We start from the raw sequence: 18403 nt of genomic DNA on the forward strand, positions 1-18403 counted from the left end.
GAGAAAAATGTGCATTCTGTTGTTTTTGGATGTAATGTCCTATAAATATCAATTAAGTCCATCTTATTTAATGTATCATATAAAGCTTATGTTTCCTTATTTATTTTCATTTTGGATGATCTGTCCATTGGTGAAAGTGGGGTGTTAAAGTCCCCTACTATGAATGTGTTAGTGTCGATTTCCCCTTTTATGGCTGTTAGTATTTGTCTTATGTATTGAGGTGCTCCTATGTTGGGAGCATAAATATTTACAATTGTTATATCTTCTTCTTGGATTGATCCCTTGATCATTATGTAGTGTCCTTCTTTGTCTCTTCTAGTAGTCTTTATTTTAAAGTCTATTTTGTCTAATATGAGAATTGCTACTCCAGCTTTCTTTTGGTTTCCATTTGCATGAAATATCTTTTTCCATCCCCTTACTTTCAGTCTGTATGTGTCTCTAGGTCTGAAGTGGGTCTCTTGTAGACAGCAAATACATGCGTCCTGTTTTTGTATCCTTTCAGTCAGTCTGTGTCTTTTGGTGGGCACATTTAATCCATTTACATTTAAGGTAATTATTGATATGTATGTTCCTATCCCGTTTTCTGAATTGTTTTGGCTTTGTTATTGTAGGTCTTTTCCTTCTCTTGTGTTTCTTGCCTAGAGAAGTTCCTTTAGCAGTTTTTGTAAAGGTGGTTTGGTGGTGCTGAACTCTCTCAGCTTTTGCTTGTCTGTAAAGGTTTAAATTTCTCCATCAAATCTGAATGAGATCCTTGCTGGGTAGACTAATCTTGATTGCAGGTTTTTCTCCTTCATCACTTTAAATATGTCCTGCCAGTCCCTTCTGGCTTGCAGAGTTTCTGCTGAAAGTTCAGCTGTTAACCTTATGGGGATTCCCTTGTGTGCTATTTGTTGTTTTTCCCTTGCTGCTTTTAATATGTTTTCTTTGTATTTAATCTTTGACAGTTTGATTAATATGCATCTTAACGTGTTTCTCCTTGGATTTATCCTGTATGGGACTCTCTGTGCTTCCTGGACTTGATTAACTATTTCCTTTCCCATATTAGGGAAGTTTTCAACTATAATCTCTTCAAATATTTTCTCAGTCCCTTTCTTTTTCTCTTCTTCTTCTGGAACCCCCATAATTCGAATGTTGGTGCGTTTAGTGTTGTCCCAGAGGTCTCTGAGACAGTCCTCAGTTCTTTTCGTTCTTTTTTCTTTATTCTTCTCTGCAGTAGTTATTTCCACTCTTTTATATTCCAGGTCACTTATCTTTTCTTCTGCCTCAGTTATTCTGCTATTGATCCCATCTAGAGAATTTTTAATTTCATTTATTGTGTTGCTCATCATTGCTTGTTTCATCTTTAGTTCTTTTAGGTCCTTGTTAAATGTTTCTTGCATTTTCTCTATTCTATTTCCAAGATTTTGGATCATCTTTACTATCATTATTCTGAATTCTTTTTCAGGTAGACTGCCTATTTCCTCTTCATTTGTTAGGTCTGGTTGGTTTTTATCTTGCTCCTTCATCTGCTGTGTGTTTTTCTGTCTTCTCATTTTGCTTATCTTATTGTGTTTGGGGTCTCCTTTTTGCAGGCTGCAGGTTCGTAGTTCCCATTGTTTTTGGTGTCTGTCCCTAGTGGCTAAAGTTGGTTCAATGGGTTGTGTAGGCTTTCTGGTGGAGAGCACTAGTGCCTGTGTTCTGGTGGATGAGGCTGGATCTTGTTTTTCTGGTGGGCAGGTTCACGTCTGGTGGTATGTTTTCGGGTGTCTGTGGACTTGTTATGATTTTAGGTAGCCTCTCTGCTAACGGGTGGTGTTGTGTTCCTATCCTGCTAGTAGTTTGGCATAGGGTGTCCAGCACTGTAGCTTGCTGGTCGTTGAGTGAAGCTGGGTGCTGGTGTTGAAATGGAGATCTCTGGGAGGTTTTCATCATTTGATATTATGTGGAGATGGGAGGTCTCTTGTGGACCAGTGCCCTGAAGTTGGCTCTCTCACCTCAGAGGCACAGCACTGGCTCCTGGCTGCAGCACCAAGAGCCTTTCATCCACACGGCTCAGAATAATAGAGAGAAAAAGTAGAAAGAGAGAATTAGTAGAAGTAGAAAAAAGAAAGAAAGAAAGAAAGGAGAGAGGGAGGGAGGGAGGGCGGAAGGAAGGACGGAGGGAAGGAAGGAAGGCAGAAAAGAAAGAAGATGAAGTAAAATAAAATAAAGTAAGATAAAATATAATAAAGTTATTAAAATAAAAAAATAATTATTATAAAAAAATTTTTTAAAAAAACAAAAAACGGACGGATAGAACCCTAGGACAAATGGTGGAAGCGAAGCTATATAGGCAAAATCTCACACAGAAGTATACACATACACACTCACAAAAAGAGGAAAAGGGGAAAAAATCATAAATCTTGTTCTCAAAGTCCACCTCCTCAATTGGGATGATTCGTTGTCTAAAGGAAGGAAGGAAGGAAGGAAGGAAAGAAAGAAAGAAAGAAAGAAAGAAAGAAAGAAAGAAAGAAAGAAAGAAAGAGAAGATAAAGTAAATAAAATAAAGTTATTAAAATAAAAAATAGTTATTAAAAAAAGAAACGGACGGATAGAACCCTAGGACAAATGGTGAAAGCAAAGCTATACAGACAAAATCTGACACAGAAGCATACACATACACACTCACAAAAAGAGGAAAAGGGGGAAAAAATAATAAATCTTGCTCTCAAAGTCCACCTCCTCAATTTGGGATGACTCGTTGTCTATTCATGTATTCCACAGAAGCAGGGTACATCAAGTTGACTGTGGAGATTTAATCCGCTGCTTCTGAGGCTGCTGGGAAAGATTTCCCTTTCTCTTCTTTGTTCTCACAGCTCCCAGGGGCTCAGCTTTGGATTTGGCCCCACCTCTGTGTGTAGGTCGCCGGAGGGCGTCTGTTCTTCGCTCAGAGAGGACGAGGTTAAAGGGGCCCCTGATTCGGGGGCTCTGGCTCGCTCAGGCTGGGGGTAGGGAGGGGTACGGAGTGCGGGTCGAGGCTGCGGCGGCAGAGGCCGACATGACGTTGCACCAGCCTAGGGCGCGCCGGGCGTTCTCCCCGGGAAGCTGTCCCTGGATCCCGGCACCCTGGCAGTGTACGGCTGCACAGGCTCCCCGGAAGGGGGGTGTGGATAGTGACCTGTGCCCGCACACAGGCTTCTTGGTGGCGGCAGCAGCAGCCTTAGCGTCTCATGCCCGTCTCTGTGGTCCGCGCTTTTAGCCGCGGCTCGCGCCCGTCTCTGGAGCTCCTTTAAGCAGTGCTCTTAATCCCCTCTCCTCGCGCACCAGGAAACAAAGAGGGAAGAAAAAGTCTCCTGCCTCTTCGGCAGGTCCAGACATTTCCCCGGACTCCCTCCCGGCTAGCCGTGGTGCACTAACCCCCTGCAGGCTGTGTTCACGCCACCAACTCCAGTCCATTCCCAACGCTCCGACCGAAGTCCTAGCCTCAACTCCCAGCCCCGCCCCGGCAGTGAGCAGACAAGCCTCGTGGGTTGGTGAGTGCCGGTCGGCACCGATCTTCTGTGCGGGAATCTCTCCGCTTTGCTCTCCGCACCCCTGTTGCCGTGCTCTCGTCCGCGGCTCTGAAGCTTTCCTCCTCCGCCACCTGCAGTCTCCGCCCACAAAGGGGCTTCCTAGTGTGTGGAAGCCTTTCCTCCTTCACGGCTCCCTCCCACTGGTGCAGGTCCCATCCCTATCCTTTTGTCTCTGTTTATTCTTTTTTCTTTTGCCCTACCCAGGTACGTGGGGGGTTTCTTGCCTTTTGGGAGGTCTGAGGTCTTCTGCCAGCGTTCAGTAGGTGTTCTGTAGGAGTTGTTCCACGTGTATCTGGTGTATCTGTGGGGAGGAAGATGATTTCCGCGTCTTACTCTTCCGCCATCTTCCCGGAAGCCTATCTAACATTTATTTTTCTAATACTTAATCTAGTTTTTTAGAATTTTATACATTTTCAATCATATCATTAGTGAAAATAAGAGTTTTATTTTTGCCTTTTCAATCCTTTTATGTTATTATATCTTTTTCATACCTGAGCAGACTGGCAGGTAGGGCTGCAAGTAAAAATGTTGAATAGAAATGATAATGGTAGACCTTCTGATCTTTTCCTTGATCTCAAAGGGAAAACTTTCATTCACCATTTCACCACTGAATATGATGGTTTCACATATACATTTCTTATGTATATTTACATATATATTTCTTTTATGTATATTTCACACACACATGTACATACTCTTTATCAGATTAAGCAAATTTCCTAGAATAAGTTTGCTAAGTGTGTTTTAAAATGAATGGTTGTTGGATTTTACCAAATGCTGTTCCTCTACCCACTGATGGTCATATAACTTTTCTCCTTTATTCTGTTAATGTGATCAATTACACTGATTTTTTTTTAAGATAACTTGCATTCCTGGAATAATCTCAATTTGGTAATGATTTAGTATCCCTCTTAGATGTTGCTGGATTCAATTTGCTGATATTTTGCTTAGGATTGCATCTATGTTCATAAAAAGAATTTTTTTTATCTTTCTCATAATATCCTTGACAGTTTTTGGTTTTTGCTGTACTTGCCTTAAAAATTTAGTCAGGGAGTATTCCTTCTTTTTCTATTACCAGGAAGAGTGTGTGTAAGAAGAATTCTTCTTTAATGTTTGGTCGAATTCATCCGTGAAGCTATCTGGTCCTGGACTATTCTTTATGGAAAGGATATTTTTATGGGCTCCCCTGGAGAAAGAATAGAAACCCAAGAGCCATCCATTGTTCAGGGACTTCTGTGGGGTAGAACTAAAAGAGAGACAGAGGTGGTGGTGTATGACATTACAAATTACCTGGCATTTTCCTAAAAAGACTCTGCTCTTTGTTACCAACTATCACGCCACACATCCCTGAGCTGGCAGGTCTGCAGGATAAGGAGTCTACGAGTATAGTTCTCCGGCTGCCTGATCCCACCTTCCCAATGACCACAGGCAGGTCTTTCAGAGGACAAGCCTTGGTGTTGGGCAGAGAGCAGTGAGGTAGAGGGGGAGGAGGGACGGGTTCAAGCAGACAGAGGCCCTTTGTTTGCTCTGCTTCTTTGTAAATGAGGCAACATTTAGAAACAAATATTGGTTCAGAGGACCAATGCCTTCACGCCATCTCCTTTAGGTCAGCTAACCAACCTCCCTGCATGTACACACAAGTCCACCTCTTTCAACAAGAGGGCCAATCCTGTTGAAATTTAAGAGTTTTATTCAGCTTATGGTGGAATATTTGGATCATGACTTAGATTCATCTGTAACTGGAAGTTCTCTTCTCTCTCTCTCTCCTCCCTCCCTTCCTCCCTTTCTCCCTTCCTCTCTGGACAAATAAAGAGAAGATCAATATAGAAAAAAGAAGGAGACAAGATCAATATGAGAAAAGGAGACAAGATCAATATTAAAAAAAAAAAGGAGAAAAGATCAATATCAAGAAGGCAGCTGTGGTCTAGAGATGGCTGGGACTTAGGAGATTTGAGTTCAGGTTCCAGAGCTCTGTGAATGAGGACCTGTCATTTTACTGTAATGTTCACAGCTAAAAAATGGGGGACTGATCTTACCTCCTTAGGCAGTTAGTCAAGATCACAAGGTCTTGCCCCAGAACAGTGCCTGGCATGTGGAACAGCTGAAAACATGATCCTTTCCTTCCATCTGAGCATGATAAGCCAGTGCATGCCTGAGGTGCTGCAGCTGGGGCACCCACACTTCTCCCAGAGACAAGCCCCTCTGCAGCAGAAAATGGGGGCTGTGTGTCTGTAGAGAAATGGCAGTCCTGGAGGCCTCTGGTCTGTTTCTCTCTCAGTGTGACCCCAGACAAGCCTCTTGGCCTGTGTGTGTGTCCCTGTTTCATGGGAGAGGCAGTGTCCCTGGTGGATGGGTACATACGCTCTGGAACCAGACAGCCTGATTTTGCACCTGGCTTGCCAGCTGACCTTGGACAAGTTAACAACCCCTCAGGGCCTCAGTGTCCTCATCTCATCTGTAAAATGAGGATTCTAATGCACCGATCTCAGAGGGCTGTGGTGAGGGCCCAGTGAATCTCTCAGCAAGTATTAGCCATCATTAAGCTGTAAAAGAGGGACAATGAGCTTCCTGACTCCAGAGTGTTTCTAGTAAAGAATTAAACACCATAAGGGAGAGCACAGGGACAAGTGTCATGGGCCACCAAGGACACAGAACACTGACACTTTCACCTCTCACCACCACACGCCCCCATACACATTATAGATGTGGGCACAGACATACAACAAGGGTCATGCACTCATGTACACCCACAGCTGGCCTCACCCCTGCCTCCTAGGAGTGGCAGACACAGGCCTCTATCCTGTCCTCCTGAGCAAGAACCAAGGCTCTTGTGAGTAGATGGTGCGGGATCCTGTTCTCCATGTCTCGTCTGGCCCTTCTTCAGATCCCGTGGGCTCTGTACTTCCTCCCCTGCGTGTCTTAGGCTCAGACTCAGGGGGCTCCACTGAGGCAAGGCATAGGCTTGGCTGGCCCAGAGAGGGCTCAGCCTGGCCAGAGTGCTCTCTCTGAGGGCTCAGGCCAGGCTGTAGGCCTGCCCCCAGAGGAGCTGCCTCAGGAAAGGTTTACTGTGTGAGTGCAGAAGGGGCCCAGGGGGGAGGATCAAGGTCCATCTGCCTCGCATGCCCTCCACCAAGCTCCCATGTGTTCGTGGATTAGCTCAACATTCGACAACTCTCCTTCCTGCTTCTGGGCAGACTCTGCAAGCTCACTGCAGGACCTGTAGAAGGCATGAGCTGAGTGTGGGCATCCTGCTCTGTGGAGTCTCTCCCAGCCAGCCCTGCCCCTGACTTTCCCCCTCCATTCTTCTTTCTGTACCTCAAGGTGCCCCATGAGGGCAGGCCACCCCCTAATGCCTGCTGCAGTGGGCAGCAGGAATTCACCCCTTCTGCCAAGATTCTGGGTTTCCCATGGCTTGAGCCAGAGGGTCCACAAGGGCAGGGACACAAGCGCAGCAGCCGCCACTCTTCTTCACGGTGAGGCAGGGATTTGGAGGGCCAGGCTTGTCTTATGTCCCCCCTGTAAACAGAAAGCCCCTGCTAAAGTAGCGCTCTCTGAAATGGGGCGTGTGTAGGCCCCTGTACATGAGACAATCTATTGGGGCGTGGGGAGTTTATGCTAGCTTCCGATTATATTTACTCCTCATGCAAAAGATGAATAAGTTAACACTCACTCTTGTTTCATATGAGGATTGGCACTGCCTCCCACCTGGTCTGCAAGGCAGGCAGACGCATGTCATGGAGGGCCTTTGAGGTTCCTGAGGGAAGATGGGGAAAGCCTCACAAGGGGTGGGGTGGGGAAGGGGATGCTGGAAGGCTGTGACTCCCTGAACTGTGCTTTACTTTTGGCTTTTGTGGTTCCACATTTTGTGGTTTGCATATGCCCAGTAAAATGGATGTACAGATCAAGTAACGTGATTTAACTCATCAGATCTCACAAAATGCATGAGTGCCTTAGAAAGATTCCTGCAAAGAAACTAGACCTAGAAGATAATTCCGATATCACAAACACAGGTGAACTAAAATAAAATGGCACTACTGAGATATCTTCTAAGTCTGGTGTAAATTAGTGTAAATAAAACCAAAAACAATGCTAATCTGATTGGGTTGGATAAGTAACTTAAGAAAACCCTAAAATTATCTTGACTCTCTGGAATATGGACTTACATCTACTATCAGGAACTTTGCCCCTTCCCTAAGTGTATATTTTGCCTTAAGATATTTTTCATTGTGTATAAGGCAGAGTATATAGAGAGACATTTAAAAATGAGTGTTTCATCTTTGTCCCATTGTTTACAAATTTTCTATTCCTTTCATGATTGAAATATACACAATATTAGTTTAAAAAGTGTTTATATATATATATAAAGTGTTTATACATATATATATATATACACACAATGTACAGCCTCACTAGTTTTCCGGATAAGGATGGGCAATCAAAATGGTTTGGAGACCACTTTTCTGGAGAGAGCCAGGGATGACCCAGGGCAATGAGATCAGGCCACATCCTCTCCTGGGTCCCTTTCTTTGTGTTCATGTGTCACTTGTCCTGAGTGTCACAGAGTCTTGATCACATTCCAGGGCAGCTTCTTGTAGGAGAGACATTGTCTCTCCTGTGACTCTGTCCCTAGCCTAGGTGTCCAGCAGGCTGCATGAAGGGAAGGAAGTTTACCAGTCCAGGATCCTGTGCTCAGGAGGACACATGGGGACGGACAGCTCCTCCGTGGGCCTTTAAGGGCCCAAGAAGGAGTGGGATTTCTGGATACACCTGGGAACAAGTGAAAGAGGTTGAGCCTGTTGTCTTTGACTTGTGGTCAGTCTTATTCTTCTCTCACACCCTCTCCCAGGAAGGTCCCTGCCTGTCATTCTCCTGTTCTGGTGTGCGTTTGGGCCAGTCCCTTCCTTCTTCCATCTGTAGAATGAGCACATAGGTTGGTTCAGGACCAGCTGTGGCACCTTGGGATTCAGAAGCAGAGCCACCCCCGCCTCTTTCCGCTGCAACTCTGCTCCTGGCACAGAGCAAGCGCGCGTTAACAACGGGGTGATTTTTCTTTAATTCCCTTCCAGTCAGCATTTTTGTGTTGGATTCCACCCACGAATCTGTCCCAGAGGTCAGGAAATGAGGTGATCAGCCTGAGCGAGGAATGAAGGGGGAGGGCTGACGGGCGATTGGGCAAGCAAGCTGCACAAACAAAGGGGGTCAAAGATTGTGCTTGGCCAGCCCCGCGGGGGATAAAGGGGCGCGGGGCGCAGGAAGCCGGTCCGTCTGTGCTCGGCACTCCGCTTCGCAGACCCGGGAGGATGAGGCTCGCCGTCCGCGCTCTGCTAGCCTGCGCGGTCCTGGGTGAGTGCGGTCGCTGGGAAGGCCCGCAGAGTCGCCGGCCCGGGTGCCCCCTGAATACTGGAGCCCGCCACACCATCCCTGGGCTCCGCGCTGGAGCTGGAAGCCCGGACCTTTCCTTCGCTTCTCCCCGCTGCACCCTTGCATCTGCTTCATCACTGTCTCAGGGACAGCTCTGCGCTTGCGCGCACCTTCTAGTCCTGCCTGTGCCTCTGCCACATTTTCACCCCTTCCTTGCTTCCTCCTCGTGTCCAGAAAACCTTGTAGTAGCGAAACACAATAAATTAGAGCACTTCCATCACGGTTTATCAAATCCCTTTGCTGCGGTCTCAATCAAATCCAAACTGCTTAGGATGGCATTCAAGGCCTCCCCAGATCTGGTCCCACCTCCACTGATAGTCTGATGTCCCATGGGTGCCCTTGGTGCTGACCATGCCCCACTAATGAGGCAGGGCAGTTGAAGGGTTTGGAGCATGGGATTTGAAGCCAAACTTTTTGCGTCCCCAGCGGTGAGGGGGGTAGTACAGCCTGACCTGGAAAGGTCCCGTGAGAGTAAATGAGGCTGTGGATCCAGGCACTAGTGGAGTGGACTTTGCTGCACACATCTGTGCTTTGGAGCCTGTCACTGTTAGGCCCCCTTTGTCCTCTAACTTTTGCTGGCCAGTCGTGGTGCATTTGTATACCTTTGGAGCCTTCTGTGTTTAGTTACTTGTCTTAAAGTTAACCCTTGAGAGTCGACCCACCTTACTTGCCTTTGCCTACCCACCCAGCCCCCAATCCTAACCTCAGAGAATCTCACAGGGCTGTGGAAGGTAAATGCATGACTGAGGACAAATTCCTGCCTTTGGGATCTCAGGAGAGGCAGTTTGGGGAGGGCCTGGAGGAGTGGTTTTTGGGAGAGTCTGCCACTGACTCCTTGTTGCCTCCTTTGATATCCCATGGGCAGAGGTGAGATAGAGGGTGGTTGGGGGACAGGCTTCCTGTGGACCCTCTTTTTCCATCCTGGAGAACTGTTCCCTCCCCCTCTCTTGCTTTGTGCATTGTGAATATTCATCCACTTCCTTGAGCCAGCCCTGTGCTGTTGATCCACAGAGTGGAGATGACAGAGGGCTTTGTGGACAGTGCCAAATGCTCATATCATGGGGACAACACATCTGCAACCCCATGGATTAATTGCTACAGACATGGCTGGCTTTAGCTTCTCATAGTGTCAGCCAGAAAGCCTAATGGTAAAATTGAGGCAGGGGTCATTGGAAACAGAGAGAAACATTGAATATGTGGAGTTTCTAGTTATTCTTGGAACAGAGGATGACAGATAAGCATCACAGGCAAATTTATTGCCTCATCAATCATGTACCCCTATGTACTGGCCAAGCACATGGAAAACAACTCAGAATGTTATCTTCTTTTGTTCCCTGGGCAGAGACCAAAGTCTGGAGACCTGATTTCTAGGCCAGTCTCAGCTACTAACAGGCTGGGTAACCTAGGGTAAAGCATCACTCTCTGAGCCCAGTTCCCTCATCTCTAAAAGATGGTAATTACTGGATGATGTAATTCCTTCCCTGCTGGCTTCCCAGAGTTGTAGCATTGAGCCAACACCTTGACGTAGCTGAAAATCCCCTGTGTATCCTGAAGCTTGTATTCCATGGCAGGCCACAGGTCATGAGGTGAATGAAGGAGGCTCAGAGAACACAGAGGAGCAGCTTATTGTCTCCAATTGAGAGCTGATAGTCAAGTCGGCATCCCTCTGGCCAGCACAGTCTGGTCAGTGGGAAGCTAAGAGGACATTAGGGTGCCTGTCACTCGTCCCCAGACTCAGAATGCAGTGGAAACTCTGTCTCTTGTTGTTCACGGACAGGAGTGGGAGTGGACATGATGGAGGGGAAGTAGACTTCACGACCCTCCAGAGGGTGCTGCTGTCTCTCCCACTGGCACAGGACCTCTGACCTCTCTCCCCTAGGGCCGTGTCTGGCTGTCTCAGAGAAAACTGTGAGGTGGTGCACCGTTTCAAGTCATGAGGCCAATAAGTGCTCCAGTTTCCGTGAAAATATGAATAAAGTCCTCACTGATACTGGTCCTTTTGTCTCCTGTGTGAAGAAGACCTCCTACATCGATTGCATCAAGGCCATCATGGTAAGTCGTGGCTGCCTAAAGGAGAGAAGAAGAAAATCCATACTTTCTCTTTCTCCTGTTGTTTTGGAATCATTCTGTACTCATAGGTAGGAGGCTGCTGTGTGGGGCAGTCAGCCCCTAGTGCTAGTAAAATCACTTTAGAAATGGAAATACGAGCAGTCACCTTTAATGAGTCTTAAAGCAAAATCTAACATGTTCTGAAAGGGGACTCTTTTGAGCCACCAAATTCTCTGAACTCAAAGAAGAAAACAAGAATACATGCTATCAGAATGGCTATGTAACACTATTTTGGAGGTTCCTGATGCATCACAAGAAGTAGATGAATGGTACACTCAGGGAAGAGGAATACATAGTCATGATTGCTGTTGATAGCCGATCCTTTTGTCTTCTAGGTTTTCCAAAATACTCTTCACTCCTTTAACATTGTTCCTGCACATTTGAACGTGTGTCAGACCCTGTGCTGGGCAATGGGGCTGCAGTAGTGAATTTAAACACACATGCTCCTTACTTTTGAGGCGTTTACAGTCTAGTCAGGAGAGAAGAAAGACATGCAAACAAGTAGATGTGAAATTTCAAATTGTGTCATGTACAATGGAGAGAAAGAAACAGAACTTTCAGAGGAAACCTGCTTTGGCCTGGGTGTCAGGGACAATCTCTCTGAGAGGAAGCAATGAACCTGAGACCCCAGGGATGAGCATGGGTAAGCCTGCCAAAAGCTATGGTAGAATACGCCAGGTAGTGAAGCATAGCATGTGCAAAGGGCCTGAGACAGAGGAGAGCTGGGCTTGTTTGAGTTTCTGTACGGAAGGTAGGGTGACTGGAGCAGAGCAAGCAGGAGACTGGAAGGAGGAATGAGGTGGGAGAGGTAGAGTCAGCCAGATGGAGCATGATTAACTCAAGGAATCAGTGATTTGGTATAAACAACTGGTCTGTTGTGTGTGTGTGTTTATTGAACCTCAGTTACTATCATGGCTTAATTATAACTCTTGATTTATGACATAATTTCAGCTTTGGTGTATGCATACCCCTCTTTGTTTTTAAATATGTTAATAATATAAAATAATATTATCCACAAACCCACCAGAGGTTCTCAAAACTTCATCACTGCCAATAGCTTATTTCTAGGGCTACTGTGTGGCAACATTGGATTCTATGGGAACAACACCACTTGGGGTAGTGTAAGCCACTGGCCCTACTTACAACTAGTGTGTGTTTCCCCATCCAGCGCAAACAGAATCCTAAAACTTTCTTGCCTTTTATTTTAATTTAAGACATATAGGTATGTGTGGATGATTGCACAGTTTTGCTTCTTAAAATATTTTATAAACATGCCATCGCTATGTGTTGTCTTCTCATACTTGCTTTTCCCTCCTCAATATTATGCTAAGTTTTCACACATGTTGTTGAATATAGCTATTGTTCATTCATTTTCAGAGCTCTACAAAAGTCCATTGTGTTAGTATACCACAATTTATGTTTTCTTTTCTGGTCATGAGACATTTGGATTTTTTCCAGTTTTTTGTTATTCTAATCAGTGTTTGTGGAATACTTTTATACAAATCTCCTGGGACACAAGAATTACTAGTTTCTCTTTAATATATATGTAGGAGCAGAGTTTCTGTGCCATGGGATATGTGAGTATTTGACTTTGAAGACGATGCCAAATGTATTTGGTTTTTAAGCAAATCCAATGTGGTTATTCCAATTTCCACTCTCACCAGCAGTGTATGAGAGCATAACCCATATCATTCTTGGTGAATTTGATATTTTATTATTATGAAAAAATCACTATCTCTGGCAGTACTTCTTAACTAAACTCTATTTTTCTGATATTAGCATACATACTACATCAACTTTCTTTTGGTTAGTATCCTCTTCCTATATCTCGTTCCATTCCTTTATTTTCAACTTTCTGTGTGCTGATCTTTCAAGTGTGTCTTTTGAAAATTGTACATTGCTGGATTTTGTTTATTAATGAAATCTGACAAGCTTATTTATTTTATGTGGTAAATTTAGACCGTTAATAAATTATTTTTTTTAATAAATAAATTTATTTATTTTCTTTGTTGGCCGCGTTGGGTCTTCATTGCTGCGCACAAGCTCTCTCTAGTTTTGGCGAGCAGGGGCTACTCTTCGTTGTGGTGCATGGGCTTCTCACTGAGGTGGCTTCTCTTGTTGAGGAGCACAGGCTCTAGGCACGTGCGCTTCAGTAGTTGTGGCACGCGGCCTCAGTACTTGTGGCTCACGGGCTCTAGAGTGCAGGCTCAGCAGTTGTGGCGCGTGGGCTTAGTTGCTCCGCGGCATGTGGGATCTTCCCGGACCAGGGCTCGAACCCGTGTCCCCTGCATTGGCAGGTGGATTCTTAACCACTGAGGCACCTGGGAAGCCCAAATTATTATTTTTATTATTGATAAATTTGTACTTATTTCTGCCATTTACTTTTTGATTTCTCTTAGTCCTGCTTTCCCTCTGATTTCTGATTTTTAAAAATGGAGTTTGTACATGTGTGTTCATTTGGATTGTTTTCCCTTTATTCCACCTTTCCCCCTACTGAAAGTAAATTTAAACAATTTATATATTTTAATGACTTCCCTTAAATTTTTACTGTACAATTTTAGCTTAACAAAATGTTAATAGTAAAATAATCTTGACCATTATGTCCTTCTGAAACAGCAAAAGAACTCTGGAATGTAGTAGCTCAGACTTTGCTCTTCCCTGTGTAGATATTACTATTTGATATTTTATGTCTATCTTGTTTTAACCCTGGAATGTAGATACTTCATGTATTTGTTGGCAGTATACATAAAATACTATATAAATATATATTTATATATATGTGTGTGTGTGTGTGTGTGTGTGAGTGTGTGCACGTGTAAGTTTGTGTATGCACCCAAAAGTTCAGAAAGAGGGAAGAAGACAGAGAGAGAGAGAGGCAGAGAGAGAAATTTGGACTTGTTTACATTTTTGCCATTTCATCTGTTTACCATTCCTTCTTTTTTTATTTTTTTTAAGTTTTAAAAAAGATTTTGGCTGAGCTACGTGGCTTGCGAGATCTCAGTTCCCCAACCAGGGATCGAATCCAGGCCGCGGCAGTGAAAACACTAAATCCCAACCACTAGACCACCAGGGAACTCCCTACTATTCCTTCTTATATTTCAGACCATCCTTCTGGGACAAGTTTTCCTTTTGAAATGTGTTCTTTTGGTGATACTTTAGAGTCAGTATCTTGGTGTTAAACTCTCTCCATTGCTTGCTTGTTTGTTTTCTCTGAAAATGCTTTAATCTCCCCCTTATTCTTTAATGGTAATTTTGCTGAATGTATAATTCTAGTTTGATATTTTTACACTATTTAAAAATACTATTCCACTGTCTCCTGACTTCCACTGTAGTAGTTGAGAAGTCTGATATTATCCTATTATTCCCTCAATCATCTCTCTGGAAAACTTTGAGATTTCATGTCCTTGGTTGGTGATGTTCCATAGATTCGCTATGATATTTCCAGTTGTAGAAATCTTGTTACTTATCTTGCTTAAAGTATGTTGGATCTGTGGAATCATGTTTTTCACCAGTTCTGGAAAATTTGCTGCCATTATCTTTTTAAATACTACCTTTTCTTTAGTTCCTTTTTTTTTTTTTTTTTTTTTTTTTTTTTTTTATGCGTTACGCGGGCCTCTCACTGTTGTGGCCTCTCCCGTTGCGGAGGACAGGCTCCGGACGCGCAGGCTCAGCGGCCATGGCTCACGGGCCCAGCCGCTCCGCGGCATGTGGGATCCTCCCAGACCGGGGCACGAACCCGTGTCCCCTGCATCGGCAGGCGGACTCTCAACCACTGCGCCACCAGGGAAGCCCCTTTTTTTTTTTTTTTTAATTCTAGGATTCCAAGAAAACACGGTAGGCCTTAATCTAGCATCTATATCTTTTAATCCCTCTTTCATAGTTTCAGTCTCTGCACCTCTTTTTTGGCAGCATCTGGGATGAATTCTTCAGATATAGCCTCCAGTTTCCTAATTCTCAATTTAAACACGTCTAATCAACTTCTTGCCCATTCATTCACTTTTTTTAAATTTCAACAATTATATTTTTTGCTTCTAGAAGTACCAGTTTAAACAGCTTTTCTTTTTTATTCCTGATAATTTCCTTTCTATGCTTATCTCTGTGATTGTAGCCTTCACTTTGTGCATAAAGCACATATATAGCTCTTCTCCAATGAAGCACATATATAGCTCTTCTCCATTGTTTCTGACCATTCCAACATCCACAACCCTTGAGGGCCCAAGTCTGCTGTTCCTGCTGATGCCTATGCATTGTGGCTTACCTTCTTTTGGGTTTGTTTATCTGCACCTGGGAAGTCATGCTTGACTTTAATCCTGCCCCTCCCTGCTGGTTCAGTTTCCCTTCAGAATCCCTGTTGCTCTTGTGGACTCCATGAGTTAGGCCTTGGCTCCTTGGTTCCCGAGCCCCTGAGGCCCCAGTGATTCCTGCCCAGGATCCTGGTGTCTGGGCCAAAAAAGCCCCAACCTCACTGCTCTAGGATAAGCTCTTATTTGTTTACTCATTTATTTTTATTCTGTGGTGTGTGAGGTGAGTGGGGACAGTCTCTGGAGGTTTCACCTACCTTTTGAGATACCAAGAAAACCATAAAGATTGTTTCATATATGGAGTCTATTTGTGGAATAAAAAGTCCTTCACCATTGTGAATGTATTTAATGGCACTGAAAGGTACTCTTAAAAGTGGTTAAATGATAAATTTTATGTTGTTATTTAATTACAATAAAATAACAAAAACAATTCCAACTATTGAAAGAAAAGTTTCAGCTAGACAAATATATGGTTTGGCTTACGTTATTATTTTATTTCATTTAGAAATACTATTACCTTATTATTTATCTATAACATGACATAGATCATAGAGCTATAGTCCCTGCCTTGTAATTTAATCCATAAATAGTAAGAACTATTTATGGAGTACTAGCAAGGGCTTCAAGAAAAATCATTTTGATTAAAGATATTTGAAGCAAGAAAAAAAGCAATAAAAGTATGTTATGAAGTGCCTATATAAAAGATGGTCCTTCTCACTTCAAGAGAAAATAAATTCTAGACCTAGTGGGAAGGTATCTATAATATTGGTTATAGTGAACCAAGTGAACTACTGGTTTAAAGATGAGAATTAGTGGAAGCAAAAACTAAAAATGAAAACCAAAAACCCAGCAAATAACAGTAAATGGGAGAAATAAACCCACACTACGTGGATTCGAATCCCAGCTCCATGACTTACTAGCTATGTGGCTTGGGGAGGTGACTTAAAGTTTCTGGGCCTCTATTTTTTAATGTGTAAAATGGAGCTGAGTTGGACAATGGTGTCTGTGTAGTTGATTAAATGAACAATCAGCCATAATGGAAGTAATAATTAGCATTTAACACTCAGTTCAGAGTATAAGCTAGAAGTTAAAGCCAGAGAAAGCACCCGTCCCTGAACAAAAGACTCCTGCAGTTATATGGACCCAGGACAGGAAGAAAAAGTACTGAGCACTGAATCAGAGTGGAGAAGGATGTCTTCAAGCCTCCCCTTCCCCATAGAGAATTCTCCACAGAGGCATCTGAGGAAGATCTCAGCAGAAGGCCCAAAATAAAGGGGTCACCAAATGAAAGGACCTGAACTTGAAATGTTAATATGTGTAACAGCATGGCCAGGCAGAGGGACCTGAGTCCTTGACTGCAGCCCCTTCAGAGCCTGTGGTGCATGGGCTGTGCACCCAGTCTGGTGTTGGGGGGGCAGCTTTCCCCCAAGAGGCCTGCTGGTAAAGCCTCTGTAATTTAGGTCAGTCTTGAAAAATCACGATAGTTTTCTGGGCCAGCAGCTGGACTCCTCACCAGGGAAAACAGAAAAACGATCCATTCTTTCTCTTTGCAGGAATTAAGGAATATGGTGGCCAAATCCCCTCACCAGGGAGGTAGAGTTAACTGAAGCTTGTGGTGTTGTGCAGTTAGCTATTGGCCAAACTGAGTGTTCTTCTGGCCCCAGATCCAAGGAGCACCACCCAACTATAGACAGACCTTGCTCAGAAGTAAGGGCTTCATCAGACTCTGGTCTGTTCTCTTCCAGGATAATGAAGCAGATGCTGTGACGCTGGATGGTGGTTTGGTATTTGAGGCAGGCCTGAAGCCCTACAACCTGAAGCCTGTAGTGGCAGAGTTCTACGGCCCAAAAGATAGTAAGTTCTCCCCGGGGACCCAGGAAGGTGTTTGTGGCCCTTGTTCTCTCCTGGTAGATGCTGAGTCTTGTCTCATTCAGGCAGGTAACGGGGATTAGCTACTGATAAGCCTGCCCCAGGGGGCAGTGAGTGGGGAATGAGGGGCCCTATCAACCCCCACAGCCACAACTCAAGGCCTCTGGGAGCTTTGGGCTGGTTGAGGACTGGTGCTCAGGACACTGACCTCCTGGGCAGGCTGTGTGCAATCTGAGCTGAACCACTGGGGTTTAAATGTGTAAAGAGCAGTTCTCCAAGAACCACAGGTGCCACACGCAGGGGAGAGATCACACAGGAGCACAAACTTGGAGCCCTGACAGCTTTGCGTCTCTTCTGAGAGCAACTCCACCGTCTCTGGGCCTGTGTGAGGGACAGAAATACTTAGAGAAAGTCAGGACTGTGGCCTCTGTTGCCACAGTTCCAGTTTCCAGGGGAGCTTGGCTTGGTAGTTGTAGGCAGATACTCCCTGCAAGGCCTGGGTAGGCAATAGCATTGGGGCATGTGTGCATGTGGCTTCTTGCTCCTGGGTTTGCCTGGAGGGTTGTTACAAATGTCTCCTCTGTGGTCCTTCCTTTCCCATGTAAGCCTAGGAGAGTTTTTCTGATCCTTCCCTCTTTAGAAGCCAACCCAACATAAATGTTACCTCGGGGTTCCCCTTCCCTACTCAGGAGCCCAGTAGTGATGAGCAGTGCTTCCCTGGGGCCCAGTTTGAGAGTCTTTCATCCACGGTCTCCTTTTGCAGACCCGCAAACTCAGTATTACGCTGTGGCCGTGGTGAAGAAGGGCACTGAGTTCGGTCTGAAAGAGCTCAAAGGCAAGAAGTCCTGCCACACAGGCCTCGGCAGATCTGCTGGGTGGAATATCCCCATGGGCTTACTTTACTGGGACTTGCCTGAGCCACATGAATCTCTTCAGAGAGGTAAGCAGGCAGGAGGGTGAGTGCCCTCAGCAGGCATCTCTTCCTCAGATGCCCACATGGGCCACACTGGCGTCACTCAGACATGATCAGGTGATGATATGTGATGACTCTGGGAGTGGAGGTGGGAGGTTAAACAGCTTTAAACTGGCAGGTCTGCTGCACCAGCAGCCATTAGGGGCTGTCATAAGTCCTTTTATCTCTGAGCTCCTGACACCCCACCAGAGGTTGTCCTG

At 44.8% G+C, this 18403-nt stretch overlaps 1 protein-coding gene across 2 annotated transcripts in view; it reads left to right on the forward strand.

The window, feature by feature from the left end:
* The first annotated feature begins 8678 nt into the window (after positions 1-8678).
* The window catches only part of LOC116753191 (serotransferrin-like), a 31732-nt gene continuing 22007 nt past the window's right edge, over positions 8679-18403 (forward strand). Inside the window, exons 1-4 of one of the 2 annotated variants that reach the window (XM_032630716.1) lie at positions 8679-8873; positions 10831-11003; positions 17107-17215; positions 17994-18170. In XM_032630716.1, the coding sequence (XP_032486607.1) occupies positions 8831-8873; positions 10831-11003; positions 17107-17215; positions 17994-18170 (502 nt within the window). In that variant the 5' untranslated portion in view covers positions 8679-8830. The remainder of the gene's footprint in view (positions 8874-10830; positions 11004-17106; positions 17216-17993; positions 18171-18403) is intronic. The other variant, XM_032630715.1, reaches the window with a different exon arrangement.

This window comes from Phocoena sinus, chromosome 4 (genome assembly GCF_008692025.1).
Source record: "Phocoena sinus isolate mPhoSin1 chromosome 4, mPhoSin1.pri, whole genome shotgun sequence".
NCBI lineage: Eukaryota > Metazoa > Chordata > Mammalia > Artiodactyla > Phocoenidae > Phocoena > Phocoena sinus.